This window comes from Numenius arquata, chromosome 2 (assembly GCF_964106895.1).
Source record: "Numenius arquata chromosome 2, bNumArq3.hap1.1, whole genome shotgun sequence".
Classification (NCBI taxonomy): domain Eukaryota; kingdom Metazoa; phylum Chordata; class Aves; order Charadriiformes; family Scolopacidae; genus Numenius; species Numenius arquata.
Window position 1 is genome coordinate 34,592,498 of NC_133577.1, and position 24,817 is coordinate 34,617,314.

General features: G+C 35.6%; 1 protein-coding gene across 1 annotated transcript in view; it reads right to left on the reverse strand.

The window, feature by feature from the left end:
- Nucleotides 1-24,817, reverse strand: part of KIF6 (kinesin family member 6) — a 174,103-nt gene that overhangs the window by 88,643 nt on the left and 60,643 nt on the right. Inside the window, exons 11-13 of the mRNA XM_074161912.1 lie at nucleotides 14,568-14,673; nucleotides 13,575-13,716; nucleotides 11,238-11,450 (exon numbers count right to left, since the gene is read on the reverse strand). Coding sequence (XP_074018013.1) covers nucleotides 11,238-11,450; nucleotides 13,575-13,716; nucleotides 14,568-14,673 — 461 coding nt within the window. The remainder of the gene's footprint in view (nucleotides 1-11,237; nucleotides 11,451-13,574; nucleotides 13,717-14,567; nucleotides 14,674-24,817) is intronic.

Below are 24,817 nucleotides of genomic sequence, written 5' to 3' on the forward strand. Positions count from 1 at the left end.
GTACTGTAATGACCCACTCTCCCCTCTCATTAAATCCTTACAGCTTACAAAAATCTGTCTTTGATGCTGTAAATGGAGACCTAGCTCCAAAAAGCAAAATCTGGGCTTCATCTCCTAAAAATAACTCTATGTTCATATTTATAAACACTTAGTTAAGACGACAAAAATCCTAACACACAGGGCTTTATCATGGAATACCAATTGCAAGAGCTCACTTAACTTTAAATCTTACAACATGTATTTATATTTCTTTGTAACAAAGAACGGACATCTGTTGCTGCTTACATAGATGTTTCTACAGAGCCTCAAGCTTCTTAACGCATTCGCTTTTTACTGTTCACTAATGTCAGTGAGTTCAGTTCACTGAAGCAAAACTCACAGTGGACTCACTGTTTACTCCAAAAAAATAAAGCTCTTGGAATCAGTACAGATTGAAAAATACATTTTGAAAAACAATCCCAAACAAACCAAAAAACAAACCCCAGAAGTTAGTTGAGTCTCCTGTAAATTCGCAGTTAGTCTTCTTGGTATTTATTGCAATCAATGTACTTTTAAAATAAGAAATTTTGTTCTAGAAACTACTTTGAATTTTATTTTTTGCTTTTTGTTTATTTCAAAGGATTAAAAAGGGAAGTAAAACTGTGACCTTTATGACAGCCAGAGATACCAAAATGTACAAAGGCACATGACAAATTCAAAAATTACCACAATTACATGCTACAAAACATGTGCCTGAAGATAGATGTGCGTTCATATTTATGACATAAATTGGAGCCTTAGCAATACATGCTTTATCTGGTGACTTGAAATACCAGAAAATGACTTTGTTAAACTTATCAGAAGTAAAGCCCCATAAAATTGTTCAAAAGCATATGCTGACTGTTAACATTTGCTGAATTTATTTTGAAGGCTTTTTAAAATACCTAAATCATAAGCAGTGAAGTCTGATACTTCCTGCTTGGTCCTTAAACTTGGCAATAATAAAAATTTATCATAGCAAATAATCACTCTATGTTATAGAATGCTTAAGAAATTAGTAAAACAACGTCTTACTTCAAATATTAGTTACAAAAGTTTAACAGTAGCAGTGAAATATTCACTATATCTTACTAAGAGCTGGTAGAAGTTCAGCTGGAGAGCAAATGGAATATATACTTTTTCCTGGACCTGTAACAGAAAATGTAGCACATACTTTCTTTTGTGACTAATGAGAAAGATCAACAGTAAGTCTGAACAACTCCCTAAACGCACCAGTGAGCTCTTTTGCTGACCAAATAGCAACAGAATGGGTACATCTGTTTGCTGACAAAAGATCTGTCATAAGCACAGTGCCAAAAGTCTGTCCCCAGATATCCCAAAGCACTACCGGACACAGAAAGACTCCAAGAAACATACAGGTTTGCTAAGCACTTAATTTTTCTGGAGAGTTGAGAACTGCCTTTTTCTGAACTGAAGAACACAGAAGAGATTCAGATAGAAAACCTGAGTCAATCCTTTCCATTAGGGAGCTTTCTGTGGGTTTTCCAACAATGGAAGGAAGCTTTTCCCTCAAATTATTACATAAATATATATCTAATAGCCAAGATAAATATTTTGAGAAGTCTTAATACAAGATGAAAATATTTAGTTTTTAGAATTGAGTTGGTGTGTTATCATCACTAGTTTTCCGCTATTCATAATCACCATGTGTTTATAGAAACGAGCTCCCACCTTTCATTTTCAAGTCAGCTTGTCTGCCCTTCAGTAGGAATGTTCTTTTTTGTACATGCTCGCATGGTGCTTAGCGAAATGTCATCTTAAACCCTGAATGGGATACATAGCAGGTAAGTTCTTCACCAAACTCTCAACAAAACTCACAACTTCTCAATGAAAGATAAAAGAAATGGCTAAAAATGGTCAAAATATGATCCTAATAAAATCTTTTGTGAGAACAAAATAATACCTCTCAAGGCCATCAGCATATACAACTATTTGAAGCTCTAGGATTTATTGTGTTCTTTGAACGTCACAATATTCACACTGTTTTCTGGTAACCAAACTGTTTATATTTCAGAAGAAAAACAAGTCCAGCAGGAGGAAAAACGGTATCATACATCTCTTACACTGACAGAATTACGCTAGAAGCAAGCAGCAGTCTGAGACCTATTTCAAAACAAGATTTATATGTACAGAAAAAAGGATATAATATGATAAAAGTAAAATAAAACAAAATGTTTATCACTCCAATGATCATGACACAAGGAAGTCTGATTTCTTCTTGTTTTGCCAGGTTTGTTCATAGTTTGATTTATCCTGAAACTACTAATTTGTAATAATTGACACTATCTGCCAAGAAAGATTACATGCAGTTCTACATTTGGATTTGGACTTCATATTCAATATCTCTACCAGATATGAATTATGAATAAAAATAAAGCTGCAGTAAAAACTTTATGATGAATTAAATTACTGTATTAAAAATAAAATTGTTGAAGCATTTCTAAAGTTCAGGTTATTATGCCAATAACTTATCTTTGCATTTTCTGGAATACTCATCTGAAACATAAATTAAATTCATAGCCAGAGTGTATGTCTGTTTCAGATTTATGAAAGATATTATGATACAATAAATAACAGCAGCTACTGAGTATGTTAGGGTTTTGCTCACTCTTACTCATGTAGTTATGGGTTTATAATTTAGAGTGTTCTGTGATCAAGATGGCTATTGAAAGGCTAGTTCTCCCTTTTCATGGTATAACACTTGGACTAAGATAAAAAGTTCTGGTCTGTTCACTCTAAGCTAACTGTTTTATGCAATCCGTAAAACCTCCTCGGTGATGGGAGCTGGCTTGCCAAAATGTCAGCAACAGGCAGCCTTCCACTGCTTCCAGGCAGCTACCTACCACTCCCTCCTAAAAGAAGTCTTTTGGGATCCAAGAAAAACAAATCTGTCAACGTGTAAACCGGTATAATTTTTAGCTGAAGAATTCAATGCTATGCAGCCCAATGTCATTGCTGAAACCTAGAGCATTACTAGGATGCTACACTTATGTATGCCTCTGCTCTAATCATCAAGGAGAACATCCTAATAGAGACTGTAATATACACTGAAAAAAGCACAATACAAAATGCAGCAACAATCCACATGTCCAACTTCAGTCATTCTTATTAGGTCTTCCACTGGTATCAAACCTCATGTTCGACAACATTTTACTAATGACATTATTTTGAATATGAGCTCCGATATTTAAATAAGCAGTTAAAGACATAACTCTTCAGAAAAAATACCATTTAATCAACTCTTTACAACTTAGTACTTAGTAGTAGTTGGAAAATATGACACAATGGTGCCCAAAGACCTACTCGGAAATCAAATCTGGGGTGTTAGGCTTTGTTTCTCTTTGTGTTTGTAAATTTGGTCATTACCATTTAAGGCTTCTATTGTGAATTTCAGGCATACAGGAGGTGGGGAAGAGATAGGGTGTACAAGAAGGTAAATACTACGATATGTCAAGCCTTTGAAGATGTATTATATACGCTCAATTTCTTCTGAAAGAGCATACACATTTCATGCAGGATGGACTTAAAGAAAAGTAAATCACATGCATGCCTATATAGACATGTGCAGTTGTAGAAGTCAGTCATTCACACCTTCCAAGTCAGCCTGCTGTGGGACAAATTTGGTCCAGGAGTTGTTTTACTGCTGTGATGAGATTAAGATCAAAATTTTTCTCTAAACGTAGATTATTAACTCATGCTCAGCGGTGAAACAGTCATGGCTATATTTCTGCTGCTCAAATCAGTGCCTGGATAGGATAGACTAGAAACAACATTACCTATATCTTTCAATGCAGAAATAGCCCTAGATGATATGGGAAAAGATGGTACAAATAAATTTCACCATACAGAGACAGCAGTTCTATGAAATAATACATTTTTTTACCATACAGAAAAACAAACTTTGGCTGCACAAGGATGCCTGAATTCTTATAATTCATCTACTTTTCATAAATTTAGAAGCATAAATGACTTTTTTTGATGGACTGGGTAACAGGTGAGTAAGTCTGGAGATTTTACAATGCAGAAGCAGCAGTAAATTTTGCATGAAAGTAACAGAATGAAATTATTCTATTTTCTATCACAAAAGGGTAAAGATCTGTTCCTGGGCAAACAAATGTTAAACCCACATAACACATCAACTGCAAAATAAATGAAAGGATCTAAATTAAATAATTTGTCTTTTAAGAAACTAATTATTAGCTAGACTTCCCACAACTATTTCACTAAACTAAATATTTTGTTCCTATACTTTCTGCTGATTTTCTAGTTTAATTGTTTTCAGGATAAGGAAATGAGATAGGAAAATGGAAAACACATTAGAGACACGATTAGAGACATTAGAAATACCATTTTATATTGCATTGGAACAGGCTGATTTTAGAGTTGAGAGAACAGAAGCAAAAAAAAAAAAGAAGCTTGCAAACTAACTAAACTGTTAAAATAGTTAACATATGATATAGCCTACATGCTGTAAATTGAAATCTGCTTAAATGACGTAAGGTATGCAAAGTGTTTAAATGATGAAGAATAGCTTTAATATTACACTAAAGGTTCTACTTGGGAGTTCAACGCTGGCTCAGGCCCAAGCCCTTTCACACATCTTTAGCAAATCCTTAATGCCTATAGACTAGAAGACATATGTATACAGCGCAGATGGATTTTGAAATGAATGGATAACTTTATAATATGACTATTATTTGCAGGTTTGGAACATGTGAAAAATGAGGCTTTGTGCTCGAGTGAAAATGACACCTCACTTCCACTTTTCTTTTATTTGGTGAAATGTCAGGACAGAATCAAAGTCAAGTCATCATCCGAACTTCTTCTGAAATATCAGCCCTTGCCAATGCATAGTGCAGGACACAAGGTTCAACAATCCAACCAATTTGAGCTGATATGCTGGTTCCTACTTTATGTTCAAAGAAAACTCACGTGTACATAAACAACTGTTTGCAAAAAGAAAAAGCACAGTATCAAAGCTGAGAATTTGCTAATGCTTCTGAGATTCTTATTTAAAGATTAAAGAAGTTGCATTACATAAAAGGGGCAATTATACTAGTCATTTGTTGATAAAATGTATCTACTTTTTGCTAACATATTCCTGAGGTTATCAAAAGCTTTGTGTTATGAGGACATAATCATATTTAGTTAATACTATTGTTACACCAAGTCAAGTAAATTCTTCCTATAAAATGAGTAGAAGCACAATAACTAGGAAAAGTAGGAGGCAAAGGGATTTCCTCAGCATCTGAGTAACTTGGAATGGCAAGAAGCAACATGGAAGAGTGTTCTACATAGAAACAGGAAGAGGTCTAAGAAAGAAACCACGAAACAAATTCTCAACCTCTCCTTTGTTTTAGGAGATAAATTAAGAAGAAACACACATAGGCATTGCCATAAGGGAACAGATGCAAGATCAGTCTAGCCTAGTAACCTGTATGGTAAGTGGCAGCATGGCAGTGTTAGATAATTCTAAAGAATATGTCAGACACACACTGTAAAAATCTATGATATAAACTTCTGTAGGATTCATCCCGATTTTTTTGTCACTGGATTGGTATAAAACATGAAGAAGGAGTTTTAACATACTCTATTTCACAGAATCACAGAATCACCTAGGTTGGAAGGGACCTTTTAAGATCATCTAGTCCAACCGATTAAACAAACAAAAAAAACCAAAAAACAAACAAACAAACAAAAAAAACCACAAAAAAAAACCAAACAAAAAAAACCCACCAACCACCAAACCCAACAAAAAAAACAAACAAAAAAACACACACAAAACACCACCCAACACTAATCCATATCCCTGAGCACCATGTCAACTCCTCTCTTGAATACCTCCAGGGATGGTGCCTCAACCACTTTCCTGGGCAGCCCATTCCAATGTCTGACAACCCTTTCAGTAAAGAAATATTTCCTAATATCTAACCTGAACTTCCCCTGGCGTAACTTGAAGCCATTGCCCCTTGTCCTATCATCTGTAACTTGGGAGAAGAGACCGACCCCCGCCTCTCTACAGCCTCCCTTCAGGTACTTGTAGAGAGCGATAAGGTCTCCCCTCAGTCTCCTCTTCCCCAGACTGAACAACCCCAGCTCCCTCAGCCTCTCCTCGTAAGACTTATTCTCCAGACCCCTCACCAGCTTCGCTGCCCTATTTCAATAGTCTTCCGAATTTTTTTAAAGCAGTGTTTTATGCCTAATTCCTGACTACTCAGTTTCATCAATAGCCTCTTGTATGGGATCTCACTGTACCTTTTGATAGTCTGATTATGTTAATGACTTCTTAATTCTCCTTCTGAATCACACATTTAAAAAACTGCAGACCTAAAGATGGGATTTTTCCTTTGCAGAAACCAGAATAACTAGAATTCTGATTTCAATTTCTAATTTTTTCAGCATTCTGTTCTTAGACATAGTTCTGTTCTTTCACATGTATGCAGCTCATGATATACGACTCTTGTATATTCATTTGTTCCTTCTAACTCCTCTCCTGCTTATAGTCTTTTGCATATATATTTCTATATTATTTGCTATAATTTCTTTTGCATTCCTGCATGCAATCTCCACTAACATAATTAATAGGGTCACAATCCTACTAAAGTTTTAGAGTACTCAAACAAAAGAACAGCTGTGACAATCGACTGCTAGTTCAATTACTAAGCAATTGTAAGGGATAACTGGCAACCTTAAACAGTTTAAGAAACCTATTTGCATTAGGACACTAGGAAAATCCAAGTTTCTACTTGCCAGCTGTGTTGTCTGAGTTTTGAGCTGAAGATTCTTTCTCCTTCCAGTTAAAAAAAATTCTCACAAAAGGCATATAAAACAGTATACATAAACATAAATCATGAATATGTAAAAGTTATACATGATAACTTCATGTTCTTCTTTACTAATGAACCCATAAACACTTCTAGAACCTACCGACACCAACAGATCATTTTATTTGACCAATTCAATTAGAAAGAAAGAAAATATGCAACTATGCAACAAAAATTTGTATACAGTTACTGGAAGTTGTTTTATGTGGATTTTGAAACTAATCATTTGCAAGAATATTGTTATTTATTGTCATAAATAACCAGCCCAGATGATGTAAGGAAAGATAACTGCAATATTAAGTTAACCCTTTTCAATTAACCACTAAAAAACTCCCTGACTTACACAATCTATGCTAACTGGTCAACTTAATTTGCATTGTTTGAGTTGCTGTTTCTATGAAGATTTAAGCACATAGTTAAGTCCTATGGTATTACTTATATAGATAAAGTGAAACATATCCTTAAAATCTTGTAAAATCAGATTCTAGGGATGGTTTCAGGTATTTTTGAAAACTTAGTATAGAGAAGAATACATTTTCCAAAATATTACCAGTAAATATTGCTTATACCTCCATATCTTTTAAAACTCAGTCTTCTGGAATCTAATGATTTGAATATTTAACCTCATCTTTTAAGGTGCATGATTCAATTTTTATAACTTTTGGGGTTGACAAGATAAGTTTCTGGAATCTCTTTAATAGCCATATCAATTGAAGAGTGCAAGACAATATTAGAGTATTTAGTTATGAGTGCTGATGAGGTCTATGGTAATTCCTAACTCCTGAGAAGAGCATTTCATACTTTTGCAATGGACCCTATCAAACTTCTTTCCTATTCTGTCACAAGCCACCCCAGCCAATTGACAGTTTCATTGCTGCAGTAGGCTGTCAAAAACTTCCCAGAGTGAGAAAGCTCTTCAAATCCATACAGAAATTTTTAAAAGGAAAACCTTAAGTCACAATATGTATTTGGTGGATATCAGAGTATTAAAACTACATATTTGCAAATAACTTATTTTGCAATGTAAGATGACCACTGTGCTTTTCACCAGACGGTGTTCTTTCAAGACATTTTCCTTCATTCTTAGATAGAACAAATGGGATTAATTACATCTGTTGCCTACAAATGTATTAAGGTCTGAGTCCAATGGAATAGAAAGCTACATCCTAGCCATTAGTAGACAGAGCTAAGAGTTTTTCACTGCCAAGGAATGTACCAATGTATCTTTGCACTGTCATATCTTTATAACAAAGTAGAAAAATAGTAATAACCACAGTGAGACCATTTTCAACATTTTCTGATGAAACGTCTGAATACGTTCACAAGCGCTTTTCTCAAACATGTCTCTTAATACCATGGAGAACCAAACTGTGAAAACCCTACTAGATGATTTGAAAAACATAATCTCCAGTCTACAAGAATTTTTTAATATAAATGTTAGCTAAAATATTAAGATAAATATTGTTACTTTCAGAACTTTAAAAGATAGAACAAAAGAAAGAGAAAAAGTTGTTTATATATTACGTAGAAAATACCGCTGATTCCAGAGACATAAAGGCACAAAGGCCCAGTCCTGTTCAACATATTCATCAATGACCTGGACGAGGAGACAGAGTGTATCCTCAGCAAGTTCGCTGTTGATACCAAACTGGGAGGGCTGGCCGACACTCCAGAGGGCTGTGCCACCATCCAGCGTGACCTGAACAGGCTGGAGAGCTGGTCAGAGAAGAACCTAATGAGGTTCAACAAGGGCAAATGTAGGGTCCTGCACCTGGGGAGGAAGAACCCCAGGCACCAATATAGGGTAGGGATGGATCTTCTGGAAAGCACTACTGAGGAGAAGGATCTGGGAGTCCTGGTGGATAGCAAACTTTCCATGAGCCAGCAATGTGCCCTTGTTGCCAAAAGGGCCAATGGGATCCTGGGCTGCATAGGGAAGAGTGTGGCTAGTAGGTTGAGGGAGGTCATTCTCCCCTTCTACTCTGCACTGGTGAGGCCACAACTGGAATATTGTGTCCAGTTCTGGGCTCTCAAGTTCAAGAGAGACAGGGAACTACTGGAGAGAGTCCAACGCAGGGCAACTAAGATGACTAAGGGATTGGAGCATCTCCCTTATGAGGAAAGGCTCAAAGAGCTGGGGCTCTTTAGCCTGGAGAAGAGAAGGCTGAGGGGAGATCTTATCTATGTTTACAAGTACCTAAAGGGTGGGTTGAAGGATGATGGAGCTGGAGCTCTTCAGTGGTTTCCAGTGATAGGACAAGGGGCAACGGGCACAAGTTGGAACATAGGCAGTTCCATTTAAATATGAGGAGAAACTTCTTTATGGTGAGGGTGACAGAGCACTGGAACAGGCTGCCCAGGGAGGTTGTGCAGTCCCCTTCTCTGGAAATCTTCAAGACCCGCCTGGATGCAGTCCTGAGTAATGTGCTCTAGACAATCCTGCTTTAGCAGGGGAGTTGGACAAGATGATCTCTAGAGGTCCCTTCCAACTCTGAGAATTCCGTGATTCCATGAAAAGAGCTTGGACACTCAGTTACATTCTTGCAGAGGCAACTGATGTCCTGAGGTTGTGTTTAAGGCACGCTGGCAAGGTTGTACGTATTTTATCATTAACCGTTTTCTACTACTTTTTATGTCTGCCATTCTAAGTATTACCTGAGAACAATAATGCAAGTGTTTTAAGAAGTAATGTTTTAAGGCATTATCATTATAACAGCTCTACAGAATACTGTAAGTCCAAATGTCAGCAATATTACTGGACTAGACTTGTACGAGAATGTCAGGCCACACTAAAGGAATGCAAAGATATATGGCAACCTAAAATAGTCCAAAAATAACTTTTTATTTATCCATAGCCCTCAAGCAATATGACCAAAAAGTTTAAAAATAAATTAATTATAAGTGAACCTAAGGGAGGACTTTCATGTTCACACTTAGCATCTTGGTTACTGAGGACTTCATCGTTTTCATGTCCACATGGAGTGTCACAGAATATCAGAACCTGACCAAAAATTGATTGAAAAGAGGACTTAAAAGAAGAAAGTAGGTTTCCAGCTACTTTCAGAATGATAAAACCACATAATGTGCAATCCAATCATACTCATATCTTATCTCAAAACATACTACTTTCTCACCTGACACAAATGTCCATTTAAAACTCATTATCCAAACAGGATAGGAATCAATTACATTTACTTATTGATTTAACCAAAGACAATACTTCATCATTGTGGCAGATTCCCTGTGCCAGCCGTCTGTACCAAGTAATTCTTTTTTCAATGAACAGTATTTGATATGCTCACATATTAAATTTTACAAAACAGCTAAATAAGAATAAAGCATGAATAACAATACGCTCAATTTGCCATAAGAGAGAAAAACTTTTATCAGTTACCTACGGACAAATAGTACTCATCTGCTGGTGAAGGCACATGTTAAAATGGTATTGAGTGTGTTAGCTATCTGAAATGAATACATTATTTATGAATTCAGCTCTAACTTGTTTGCAAATGATGTGAATTATTAAACTACTTAAGGAACAATCAAAAAATATATTTTTAAATACATCAGCATAAGAATTTTTATTTTGTTCACACTTACTAAGGAATTACTCCAGAAAGGTACCATTTCACTAAAGCTAATTGCATGCACAAAAATGGAGCTATTTGTCATTTCTTGAACCATGGTTTCAGCTCACTTAATCACATTCATTTTTTTTTAAGAAAAGACATAATCACTATGGTTTATTAAAATGCTAAATAAAGCCCAGATATCTAAAGAGTATCATATAAAAAAATCCCTAAAATATAATCACAAAAAGTTTTGTGTTTACAAACTGATATTAGAGCTAGAAGCATAATTAATGAAATTTCATTTTAGTTGAATGTAAGGCTAGGCTGGAAGATTTAATAAAAAGAAAAAATAAATTGTGTTTATTGGTGTTTAAGGATACTGTGCAATTAATACTTCTTGCACAAAAATTCTCTCAGTATCCGCAGTTCTGGTTTAGATTTCTTTTCTGTTAAAAGTCAGTACTTTTAAATCTTCCAGGGTAAAAATATTATTTCCTGGTATTTTTTTAAGAATTATGCTCAAAAAATATTTTTTTTTTTTCAATTTACTCAGATTCAAGGCCCTGCAACTGATTTTATACTCTGGTTTTGTAGGACTGTTCAACAGAGCATTCACATCGGTTTGTAAAAGCCATCAGTGCTTTGAGAGGGCTATAAATTTTAAACCCTGCATTTGTGGATAAAGAATTAGCACAATATGGCTGATACTGAAAACTTCCCTGTTCTGGCACAGATTTGAATGATATGCTGTAAATCATATTGTAAAAATCCAATAACTGCTCAGTTAATTAATTACACTAACCTGTTCCTCTGGAAAGGAGAGGTAGTCTGTGAACTGAAGAGCTGAAATCTTTTGCCTCTTTCAGAATAAAAGAGCTCAATGGGCTCTGACTTTCTTCCAAGTTTACAGTCTTGGAGCAGTCTCTTTCTATAGAACCAGCAGAGGCAGCATTAAGCTGAAAAAGAGCATCTTGCGCTTTCTTTTTTTCTTTTTTTAGCATATTTACCAGAATATCTGCAAGATACATTAAGGAAATAATTAAGTACCTCTTTTTTTTTAATAAAGCAACAATCATCTTTGTTTATGCCTAAGTCTCTTTTTTCTAAGTGGAACAATTCAGATTATGGAAGCCTTTATGTGAATGTGAACTTGGAGTTGGGCATATGCTTTGTAATTATATTCATCCACCTTAGTTTTTCCAAACTGCAGATTCATCTTTACTGAACAGTAACAAATTCACAGACTGACCACAATTGTTGATCCCATTCAGTCAACACTGATAAAAGCATTTACAGACAAACAGGAATGCAAACTCTAGTATCTTATTGCCATTGTGTGACACTCCATTTTTTAATTTCTGTAATAAACAAAATTTCCAAACAAAAGAAAAATACCCCTTAGCTTATGGGTAGCCTGGCAAGTGCATCATATTTATAAGCTTTTCACAATAAGAAGGTTTACTAAAATGCAGAAAAGGTCTTTAGGAAATTTCTTCCAATAACACTGTGTATTTACTGGAAGTATATTTGGTATAAATAAATTTTGCCTAACAGCTTGTAGAGGGCTTACAATGAAAATCCTGTGTGCACTCAGCCAAACCCACAGAAGTCCCTGTGATATGTTTTTTGATATGCTGTTCATTTTAATCCTAATTAATCTTCTAAATAAACAGCAGAAAATCTAAGTAGTCTTTGGGAAATATTATTAACTGGACTAGGTAGCAATAATAAAACACTTTACAATTCAGTTGTTATGATAGCTCCTAGCTACCACAGACCAGAAGGACCTCACAGTTTATTTACTAAACAGCTTCCATACTTCCCACCACTTCATGACATTAGACATTATTAATTTTCTAATGATGATGTACCGTCACTTAGTGGCTGCAGACTCTGTAAATCAGTGTTGTGTTCAAAGTTGTAATTCTTATATCCTTCTTATATAAATCTAACATGGATTTATACAAGTGTCTTCCTTGTACTTCTGCAAACAAAGCTTTATATACAAATATATATCAAGCACAAGTGCCTTTGATGGAGACATTTTGCTCTTTTTTGTTATCAGTCTCATACTAATGAAATATTTTATCTTAGGAAGAAATGTTTCGGGCAATCCAGATCTTAAAATTGACATGAAAATTGAAGAATTTTTTAAAAGGAATGGTAAGTCAGTGTTACCGCTAAATTTATTTGAAAGCGCACCTTAGAAAATGGACATCATCTCTTCTCTGACAGAGCAGAAATAGAGAAGCTTTTTTGCCACCTCAATCCAGACTGGTACCATGCTACACCTGATGTAAAATGCCATACTCATTTGATATATAAAATTGATCTGGAGTTGTTGACAACAAGGGATGCAACCGAGTTTGCTTTTTTACTAGTAACTGTGAAAGAATCTGTTACCTGTAAACTTAAAACCAAAACAAAACCATTTTTTCAGTTCTCTGCCATATTCAAATGTTACCTACCAAATAGCCACAAAGGTAGGGACACAGTGATGCTGCGGTCTGCCGACAGTTCTGTCAACCTGCTAAAAGTTAACTCCCACCCATCCTGCAACAGTGCAACTACTCACGTGTTTCCTATGAGGCAGTGAAATGGACAAAGCATGCCTGAGCAGTCTAATATTTTTATATGCAAAAAGCTTTAGCTTTAATTTAAATTTTAAAATTGCATGTAAAGAGTACAAGTTTTATATTTATTCTGAAGGCAAATAGCCCAATAGTCCCCAAAGTAGCACTTCATTTGGCTAAAAATATCACCTACAGGAAATTCTATTCTTTGTAAGGTAATAAATTGGTCTTTATATAGCATCAGTTTCCCATCCTAAAAAATGGTTTCATTTGCTTGAGGAGAGTATTTTAGGTGTGGCCTGATCCACGGTATTTCGATCTTGGCTGGACTCTTCTAAAGCTAATAGTGCTTGGATCCAGTATTTTGGTTTGGGTCAAAACTGAAATAGAAGTGCAAAGCACGAGCCCTGCCACATAAAAGTTGGGAATTGAGTAACTGCTTTAACACATTGGGATCAGTAGAGAGAATTTCCTTCCATACAGCTAATGCCTATCTCACACACACAAAAACCATTGAGCCAGATCAACTCAAACCCAAATATTTTTTTTTTCCTCACAAAGGATACTGATTTCATTGTCTCTTTGCTGCAGCAGTTCTTTCAGTTTCTTCAATTCTTCTTCTCCTGCTTCTTTGTTAGTGTCTTTTGCTTCAGAGATGTGTTGTAATAGCAGTTTTTTATCAGAAATCTTTGAATGATTCATTAGTTCCTATTAGGAGAAACAAAAAAAGCACACTCATATATTTATTCTACTCTGAGACTGTCTAGTATGGTAGAAAAGGTAAGGGCTTTCTAGATTCTTGATAGAACAAAATCATGCCACCAGTTTATTATTATTATATGCATTGTGTAAAGTATGGGACAAGTTGTATTTGTCAATCTTCACTACCAAGCATATGATTTACTTTTTCTACACATGAATTCCAGTATTCGCTAGTATCACAGAGCTTTCAGTATTAACAATATAACTAAAACCTAATTATTTAAGACAATAAATTAAGATTAGGAATGCATACATTATTATACTGGAAAACTATATTCCAAAATACAGAGAAGTATATATTATCTTCTGTTGCTGTCCCTATTAATATCACTTGTTCTTCCCAGTTAAAATCCTTGTCTGCTCAAGGATTTAGAAGGGCTTACAACATCCTCGGGAAAGTTAGTGTAACAGATTCAGTGATATCGTGTTTTTGATCTTTATTTTTATCTTTCAACATCATTTGTACAAAATATAGCCTCCATACTGCTGGGAATACAGATGGATACATCTACCCATATACAAATAACTTGTCTGTGTTGATTCCAATAACTTCCAGTGCTCTCTTACTATTTACTGCACACTGAAATTCTTGCTGAGGTTTCTACAAAATGTTGCTGAATTTTTCCACCTAAATTTCAAATTTCTATCAGTCCTCCATGCACTTCACATTTCAATTGTTTTACCCTTTTCCAATGCCTCTCAACTATACTGCAATTCTTTTGATGCTTTTGAACCATTAATGTCTTCAAGTTATTTTCAGTGCCAGCTGCACTTCCATCTGTTTTTAAAAGAAATACCTTCACATGAATGAAGCAATACTTGATCTTGCGCATGTCAGCACCAACATCCAGAGTGCTACCAGGATCATTATCTTTGAGAAATGTTTCAATTAACTCATCCAACCTGAAAATACATAGCATTTTTAAGGAAAAAAAAAAAAGCACAAACAAACATACAATTCTGTAAAGTAATGTGTCAAATACAATACAAGACTTACCAAGCTGACAATACTGGTAGACTATTTTCCTTCAAGGTGCATGCAATTGCAATGTACTTTTGTCCCTGTTGCTAAAACCTGGGTTTGATACTGGAGATTCTAAGACTCCATATCAGAACATACTGCACATGCTAAGGAACAGTTCTAGAACTAAAAGCATTTGAGAAGTAATCTTTTATTTTTCTCATTTATTTTATAACCTTCTGCTCTTCTACCATCTCATAATTGAAAAGATCTAAAGCCTGCCCTCTCAGAAGACTAGATTTTTAGAAGCTTTGGGCATAGGATTTTTTAATATATATGATTATTTGTGCAAAAGAAAAATCTAATTCCATTTCTATTACAAGTCAGCAGATAGCATAGCTTTTATACATAAAATTACCTGCTGAAATCACCAAGCAAAGCAACCTATCTTTTGATGCAGATATTTACAGATTTCTCCAAGATCTACTGCTCTGCTTTCTGATGAATGAAATTTAGTTAATCTTTTATTCTCTTGTAATTTGTTCTTATTTAACAAACACCTGACAACAACTTCCCTAGGCAGGAGCAACTCTTATTTTGGTAATTCAGTCTTCATAAGAAAATCTGGCACACAGACGAATACTCTTGTTTTTTCAAAACCAAATTAAAATATTCAGACTGGAAATCTACACAGGCATAATATACTATGCCTCTGGGCTAGATGTCACAGCTATATGGACAGAGTCAGATTTCCTCTTGCACGCTCTCACCAGCTCTCCAGGTCTTGCAGTCCAGGATGGATGACAGATCATCCTCAAGAAAGACGTCAGAGTATTTCTAAACCAAAACTAGCCCTTAGCCCACTTACTAAGGTATCTTTCTGGAAAATAGCAAGTGCGAGTTTGAAATTCAAATGGTTTTAGATTGAAGGCTTCCTGGTTCCTGACAAATGCTATTACCATTAAGTTAGTAGGCAAATGGTGGGCAATAATGACAGCCATATGCCCTTTAAAGTGTAATTCTATGATTTTAAATGTTTAATTTAGATTATGATTCTCAGAAGATGAACTGAGGTTCTGAACCTGAGTGAGCCAAGATATCCAAGGTACTTGCATCAAGTGCCCAACTGCCAGAGAGGGGCAGGGGTTCAGAACCATCTCTGTGCCTAGTGTTGCTTTTGGACTAGTTTTGTTCAGCTCCTCACTTAATATGCAATTCTTCTGAATGTCACTTAATAGTCATTTATCCTTTTCAGTTACAGGACTGGGAATCTTGTGGCCATTTGATTATCTGAATCACTTTGCTGTAACCACATACCAAAATTTTAGGCATTATAGTATCACAGTATCTAAAGTTGACCCTAAAGTAGGTGGCTGGGATATTGCCCTGCTTTTAAAGACTTGTCTTACTGAGATTCCTCACATTACTATACTGCAGTAACAATTCCCTGCTGGAGGGTGAAACAACAAGATGCACAACAAACAGAAAAAAAAAAAAATTATTTTCAGGAGATAAATATCTGAAAATCAGGATCTGTAAGACTGGAATGAGAACTGGAAAACATAACAGATCGGTTCGGTTATTTATCTCTTCCAGAGTTCACCGTGGGCAAGTGCCAATTCTCAGAACAGGAGAAAAAGGACAGAAAAGAAGAGAGCAGCCCTCAGTTAATTTTAGACAAACTGTGCTTTCCAATTGTCATTATTTCAGTTAAAGAACAAGAGACAAATGTGCTGCCTATACCATTCATCATATCTGCAAAATTCACACTTTCTGAATTTATAGAACATTCTCTGAAGTCCATGTGAGCTGTACATGTGGAGGGCTTAAGGAAGAGGATATTTGAAGAGAAACATTAGTTACGGAAGCACTACTGGCATTGACTTGCTTCTCAAGTTAAGAAACTACAAAAATTACTGGGTAAAAAAGACTAAAATTTTACTTATTGCTACGTGATTTTTTTCTGCATGAAGAGTTGAACAGAACAGAGGCCAGCAGCACAAGAGGCTATTCATCCTCTCTGAGACACACTAAGCACAAGGAGCAGGAGAATTAATCCTTCATATGTGGAAGCAGGCATTTCTGTAAGCACTGGGAAAAAAAGAGAGGCATTTATACTATTAATGAGAATGTGATAGTGATTACACAGACACAGAGCAAGTCAGCATTTGTCACTATCTTAAATGCCCTATTGACTTCAGTAACAGGAAACAAGTAAAAATATTTTTTATACCTAGACTGTCTAGACTGACTATAAGAAGTCATCTATGAAAATGGGCTTTTAATCTTGAACTAGAAATTAGAAAGGAGGTATTTTAACCTTACTAAGATTACCTGTTGCCAGGGATTTACCCATACTCAGATTACCATAGGTTTAGGCTATGGGAATCAATCAAAAAAAAAGAAAAAATTACACTAACTTACACCATTACCAGAAAAACACTGCAGAAAGTTAAAATATTTCAAGAGAATGAAAATGAATATATAATTCTCCTAAAATAATGCTCTATTTTTGAACATTATTATTTGCCAATTGAGAGTGAAGGTTAATGTGTCAAGAGTAACAAATTAGACAAGCTGCAGTTAGAGATATGAGCTGCTATTTCCTCTCGCTTACATTACCTTTAATGTGTTTGGCATTCTTGAAAAAACACAGCAGCCCAATCAATTTTTGGTATCCCAAGGACTACACAGAAGCCAAAGAGAATTTAAGCACTAGATGACTGAGTCAAGTCTGAAATAGCAGAATGTAAATCAGAAGTTATAAATCAATTCAGCCTCTTTGCCAATTCCAGGAAACAGAAGAATCTTCAGTATGTTTTAAGATACATTTTAAAAATTTCCTCTTTAGGAATTAGAACAAGAACAGACCAACCTAGTCTAAACACTATGAACAAAAACAAAAGAAAAAAAAGAAGAGCAACAACGAAAATCCCCATGAATACCAGCAAATGAAATCACTGCACCCCTCACATTTTTTTAGGTTTCCATACAAAAATTACCAGAACTCTTTCTAAAATAAACACACAGTCTAATAACACTGGATATTCTGGGAGTTCATCCAGTATACTGAAGTATGAAACAAAGGTGAAAAATAAACTGACAATGTGATATAGATGCAACTTGAAGTTTCTCTTCTTAATGAACAGATCTTAGCTAACTGAACCTTCTTCCCCCCCGCACCCCCCCAAGTGATTTATCAGCTTGAGGATTGTGATAACAATTGAAACATTCTCCTATGAATTTATACGATGGCAAGATTTGCACTTTTACAATGAAAAAAACCAATGTTACTTCCAATTCTCTTCCAGAGATGTTCACAGAATAAATCAAGAAGACAATAAAGAATCACAGGATGAGTGGAAAAAAAACCACCCCAAAACAGAGAGTAAGAGAAAAAAAGGAACACTGACTATGCTTTTACTTTTTCCTAACATATATTAAGCAAGGTAGATCTGCTTGCTAGGTGACTCTGAAACAAAGGACAATATAATTCTACAAGATTAATATGCTTTTCCTTCTCATATTCCTGACTCAAATAGCTTATTATATTTATCGTTATAAATATCCACAAAAATAAAATTAAATATATGGAATATATGAAAACTAGAGCACAGAATTATATAAAATTGGGCTGTAAAAGATTTAAGAAATTCATATAGGGCATCTACAGTTGCAACTCCAACACATTCATTCTTGTCAGAATATCACACACAGGCTGTAATCATCCTCCTATTAAGAGGCAGAGCAAGAAAACCCTTTTTGTAAGTAAAGATGAGCCAAAACAGCTTTAAGTTTTCATTCAGTTACCTTCAAGAGATGGATAATACCTTTCTTCTTAGCAACAATATCTTCTGAGATAGTCACCTAATCGCTGATCCTTAGTTATTTACCAGAGGCATGCATATTAAACAGTTTTCCTCCAGCCAAAGGCTGTTGCAAGAATGTCAGCAAGAATCAAACCAGAAAAACAAATAAAATGGCCCAGCATTGAACAAATTTGGGCCTAAATCTTCAAAAGGAACAAGAAACGCATAGAGAACAAGAAATCCAGAGAATTTCCTAGCAAATCTTGCTTTAGTTGCCTACTCAGAGGCATGCATATGTGGAACAGCAAAGTTAATATGAGATTATGAGGTGAAATAACAATATCCTCTTTCTTAGGGACTTTTTTGCACCTCAGCCTTATTAGAATAACTAAAAAAGCATATGAAACAAAGTATTTTTCATCAGTTGTTAAGGCTCAGCCCTGAGACCATACACTTAGACCTCTCTTAGTCAGTATGTTCTATTACTTGAAAAAGCTGTTAACTACAGTTTCTTTTCACAAAGACATGAGCAATCAATTCTTACATTTACTGATTACCAGCTTCTGCTATTATGCCAAGGATAACAGTTAATATTTGCATGCCTTCTCAAAACAGAAATTAGGAAATTAAGCTGCCCAAAGAAGAGAGTTTTGAAAATGAACTTGCAAAAGGAATGAGCATGCTTGGCACAGAATACATAACATACTTGAAAAATTTCTAAGTTTCCAAGCTTTTCTTCCCCCAAAGCATCCCAGGCTGAACATGCATTTCCCCACTACACCTACCGCCAAAACTAAATGGGAAAATAATCTAGAAAAATCAAAGATATTCATATACATAGGGCTTACGACATGGCTGAGGGTGCTTATGATGAAAAACAGATAGGATCAAGTGGAAAAAAATGAATCAACTAAGAAACATACAACCCCCCCTTCCATAGCATTTATGAACACTGTTGCTTTCAGTGTGAGATTCTTTTTATTTTCTTGATGTTACTTATGAAGCCTAGCAGTACAGCAGTGCTGGACTTCATTGCTCTTATATGAGACAGGGACTGCAGAAGAAATAAGTTCCTCTTTTGGTATTCTATTTATCATCAACTTACAAAATAAGCTTATTACAAGCCCTTTGTAAGACATCTATCACTAGCAAAAGAATAATCCCTCAATTAGAACTAAAATTAAAGATAATAAACCCAAAGACCTAGTAATGAAATTACAATGAAAAGCCTATTAAAAGATACCTCTCAGTCACTGGAGCAGAAACCTTAATAAAGAGATGGTCTCTATACTATCGTCTCAACATCAACAACAAGAATTCTATTTCACACTGGAGAGACCTTTATAGAAAATACTTAGCCCCCAGTCTTCTCACTGGTCTGCTTAGAAAGTCGCATTGCACCCAGCTTGATGGGAAAAAGCAGTGATGGAAACTGAATTAATTAATTGAAATTTAATGGAAACCTAATTATGGGGTTAGCGACAAATACAGAATTGAAAATTACTGAATTGCTTACAAGTCACACTTAATTGCTTCAGTGGAAATATGCAGCACGTATCTTTATTTCAGAATTTGATACTCTTTTAATGTAAGATGGTCAATTTAAGTTATTTAAATTTAAGGGGGTTTTGTTATACTGGTGAGTTACATTAGAAAAGGCTGCATTAATCTGGAATAGAAGAACCTAGCCACAAGATACTTGTACTGAAAAAAAACTAACATACCCCTCCCACTCCCAAAAGTATAATTTAGAAATGCTAAAATCTCTATTTCTGTGTAGAAACAAATATTATCTAATAGTCTTTTATTTGTTGTAGCTAACAACATTAGCAAACCAGCTGCTGCACTCTTCATTAGTTTTAGCTTACTAAGGCTCTCAATAATGTTTCCATACAGAATTTGTGCTAATCAAATCTGGATAATCATAGTTAATTTCACATGACAGGAAAAAAAAAATATTTAAAATCAGTGTCAGATGAAGATGTCTATTCTAACTTCTGGAGATGCAAAACGGCTCCCTTTTTTTTCCCCTTTTCTCTTGTACATTGTTAATAAAAGGAAGTTATAGACTATTAAATATTTATTATTTAATATTATTACAGCAGATGAAGCCTAAAAAGGGGTTTTTTTCATAGGTCTCCATTCTTCCTTTTAGGACTGGGATGTTCTGTCCTAAGAACAGCAGGCCTAACTTATACTAATAAGAGAAAGGGTGTGCTGGAGCCTATTGCCGGAACCCTGCAGTACCAGGAAGAATAGTTTTCCCAACAGAAATTCCCCAAAGGAGAAAGAACATGAAAGTACCAAACAAAGACTCATTTTCTGTGAAAAACAACAGTAAACAAAGAATTGAGTTTTGCTCATCAGAAAAAAAAAAACAAAACATGAGTAAAAAATTCCACAAACACAAAAATAATTTTCTAAATCAGTGCCAAGGGAACAGTATCACATCATTTATGAGATTAATTTAAAACTCATTTTGATAGTGGTCTTATACATATTAACATAGTACAGAAAGAAAGGTATTACAGTGTTGATCCCGATGAGTTTGAATCATGATACCAGACTCTGAAAATGCAAGCTGTGTAAAGCACAAGTCTGTTCTTATGCTTATGTTGGGAAGAAAACTCACAGTAAAACAGTCATAAACAGTTGGGATGGAAAAGTGTTAAACTAACAGTGCTCCCTGGCTAGTGACTGTGAATCAGACCCAAATTCTTGGTCTAGCATTTCCCTCTTTATAGTTTTTTTGCAAATAATGTAAACAGACACTGTACTGCAGCTTACAGACAGCTTTTACATTATCAACTTTATTTCTCTTCTGTTACTTTCCACCCTTCAGAAATTTTTTTTTTTAATGACGGCTGCTTACCATTTAGACCATACATAAATCACAAAAGCTTTCTATCCACATTACTTTAGATTCCATGCATTTTTCCTGATAGCCCAACTCCAGAATGATTAGATGAGCACGGTGCTACTTCGGTTTTACCCATTCATTAAATAAGACTTCCATGTTTTTAAAAAAATCCACTTCTGAATCAGTCATTATGTTTGCTTGAACCAAGATGCAAATTACACAGCTGAAATGCATCAGAAAATCACTCCTAGCCAACTGAGAGCATGTTTTTAAAGTTGAGAGCTCTCAATAGCATGCAGGATGCATAGTCTCAAAACACAGATTTGGAAGGACTCATTTTGACCTTGCTTTATGTGCCATGATTCATTTCTGGGAGAGCTTGCCTTTTAACCCCTGATCACTGACACTGTATATAATGTATCAAAATTAAGTTTGCTTAAAGAGCAACTAATTGTGTCAGCTATGAATTCTGTGAATTCTCACAAAATAAAACAAAAAGCAACTCAAAACCAAAGAGCCACAGACATAGTAAAAAATTAAGTTCTCATATTTAAAAGTGTAAGAAGAAGAGATGAAAATAGAGAACACAGCAATATGGCCAATGATTTACATCTACAGAGACAAAATTATTTTCATAAACATTGAATATTGGCTGGTATTTATTGGTCAAATATGAACACGCTTGTTAGACCAAATGGTCTTTCCTAACTTCATATTCCTAATTATCTAATATTTTCAACAGGGGCTAGGTGCTTATAAAATAACTGATATTAGAGCTAAAGCACAGTCTTCCCTATTGATAATGAGTAGAAACAAATAGATTTTTGAATACCATGAACATTTTGTTAATACTGTAGGCAACAATTAGTATTTATATGTCGTCTCTTTACCTAGCCAGTAGGCTAGCATCCAAAGACATTACCTAAATTTGAACTGGCATGGAACATTGACATGCTGGAGGGAAAGGATGCAACCCAGAGGGACCTGGACAGGCCTGAGAGCTGGGTCCGTGCAAACCTCATGAAGTTCAACCAGGCCAAGTACGAGGTCCTGCACCTGGGTCATGGCAATCCCAAGCACAAATACAGGTCGGGCAGAGAATGGATTGAGAGCAGCCCTGAGAAGGACTTGAGGGTGTTGGTGGATGAGAAGCTTGACATGAGCCAGCAGTGCACGCTGGCAGCCCAGAAAGCCAACCCCATCCTGGGCTGCATCAGAAGAAGCGTGGCCAGCAGGTAGACAGAGGTGATTCTGCCCCTCTGCTCTCATGAGACCCCACCTGGAGTACTGTGTCAAGCTCTGGAGCCCTCAGCACAGGAAGGACATGCACCTGTTGGAATGGGTCCAGAGGAGGGCCACAAAGATGATCAGAGGGCTGGAGCACCTCTGCTATGAGGACAAGCTGAGAGAGTTGGGACTGTTCAATCTGGGGAAGAGAAGGCTCCAGGGAGACCTTATAGCAGCTTTCCAGTACCTGAAGGGGGCCTACAGGACAGATGGGGAGGGACTCTCTATCAGGGAGTGTAGCAGTAGGACAAGGGGTAATGGTTTTAAACTGAAAGGGGGTAGATTTAGATTAGCTATTTAGGAAGAAATTCTTTACTGTGAGGGTGATGAGACACTGGAACAGGTTGCCCAGAGTAGCTGTGGGTGCCCCATCCCTGGAAGTGTTCAAGACCAGGTTGGATGGGGCTTTGAGCAACCTGGTCTAGTGGCAGGTGTCCTTGCCCGTGGCAGGGGGGTTGGAACTCGATCTTTAAGGTCCCTTCCAACCCAAACCATTCTATGATTCTAAGATTTGGATTTGTTTTTTCAGTGGTATCAAGTTCAGTTATTTAAGTGTAAAAATTTTGCTTTGTAAAGCAATCAAACAGTATCATACATACAGATGAATGATTACCATTAAACACTTGCACTGCACAGTAGAGAAGTATACACCTCTCATTACAGATATAATCCTCCCCTTTTTTTAATTAGGCATATGAGCAAAGCCATTTTTGCTACCTCCTTATGTGAGGAGGTTCTTCTGAAAGATGGCCACAGTGTGGCAAACAGATGCAAAGAGCTTCTATACAGTGAAAATCATTCATTCCAATGATGAAATGTACACAAATCTAAATCTTTGTGTCAGTAAGTCAAGGGAAGATTTGGCATGGAGTACAAAAAGATTAAACTGGCTTATACAGGGAAAAAAATGCCTACACTAATACTACACATGCAAATTTTTTGCAGAGAAAAAGCATATCAAGTAGCCTGCTGAGTAGATTATTTCCTTCTTTAACAGCACTTTATAATACCAAAGAAAAAGCATATACATAAAGAAATGCTTCTCACTGCCAGCTAATATTTGTGGCAATAAGAGTAGTCATATTCTAATCACTAGAGTATTCTTAAAAGTAGCAAGAGAATACCAAACTAAATATAAATATCTAAATATAAATATCTAATATTTATACTAAATATAAATATCTCTAAGGAGAAGGTAGCAAGAACTTGAAATAAAAAGAACATAGGAAAAGCACAGAAACTACTCAAGGAAGTTAAAGGGACTCATACAAAGGAACACTGAGTCTTTTCTACAGTACAGAAGAGAGAGGTAGTTTTGAAAAAAACTGTGGAGTGTCACTTAGAGGTTATTAATTAGATGTAAAAGCTCAGAAGAAAGAGATTTTCAAAAAGTATTTAGAGTGCTAAAAGATGCAAACAGGTATTTAGTGGTATTTTCAGAAGCAACTCAGCTGACTAAGCATTCAATGAATTTCAGTGGGATTCAAAAAGCTGCTATGATCAGACACTTTTGAACATATGTATTTGGAAAGTGGATCCAAGATTTTTTCAAACATCTGAATAATCAAATTCAGCTATGCTATCTTTTCTCCATACACCTCACTAATGAGTTATGCTATATTTCACTACCTTTATTGAAACTATGTGACATTGGATGACTTATAATTTTGAACAGTAGAAAACAGAACATAGTATTGTAGTCTCCTTTTTTCCCCCCTCCACGGTAAAACAAACTTGCCAAACTTTGAAAAGAACTTTAAATTATCTCTTAATAGTTTCAACGTAAAAGGTGTTCAGTTTAAGGAATATAAGATTTTTTTTCTACTTTCAGTGGCCTTGGAACAAAATAGCGAGATCAAAGAAAAGCATTTACACTTTAAGTATTCAGCTTAGGTACCTGCATTAGGAATCTGACCTTCCTGTGCTGTCACTGAAGATTTTATAACATGTAAGAGAAAAAAATGCCCTCTAGAGAAATACATTGATTTAACAGCATTCTAAATCAGGCATCCAAGCTAGACGTTAATGTGAGACATTTTAAGACTACTTTATAGTTAAGGTAGCTTCTTTTCTCTTGAATATCGCCTACACAGCTTATGTCAGTCAGTCTGCTAACTTCTACACAAATCC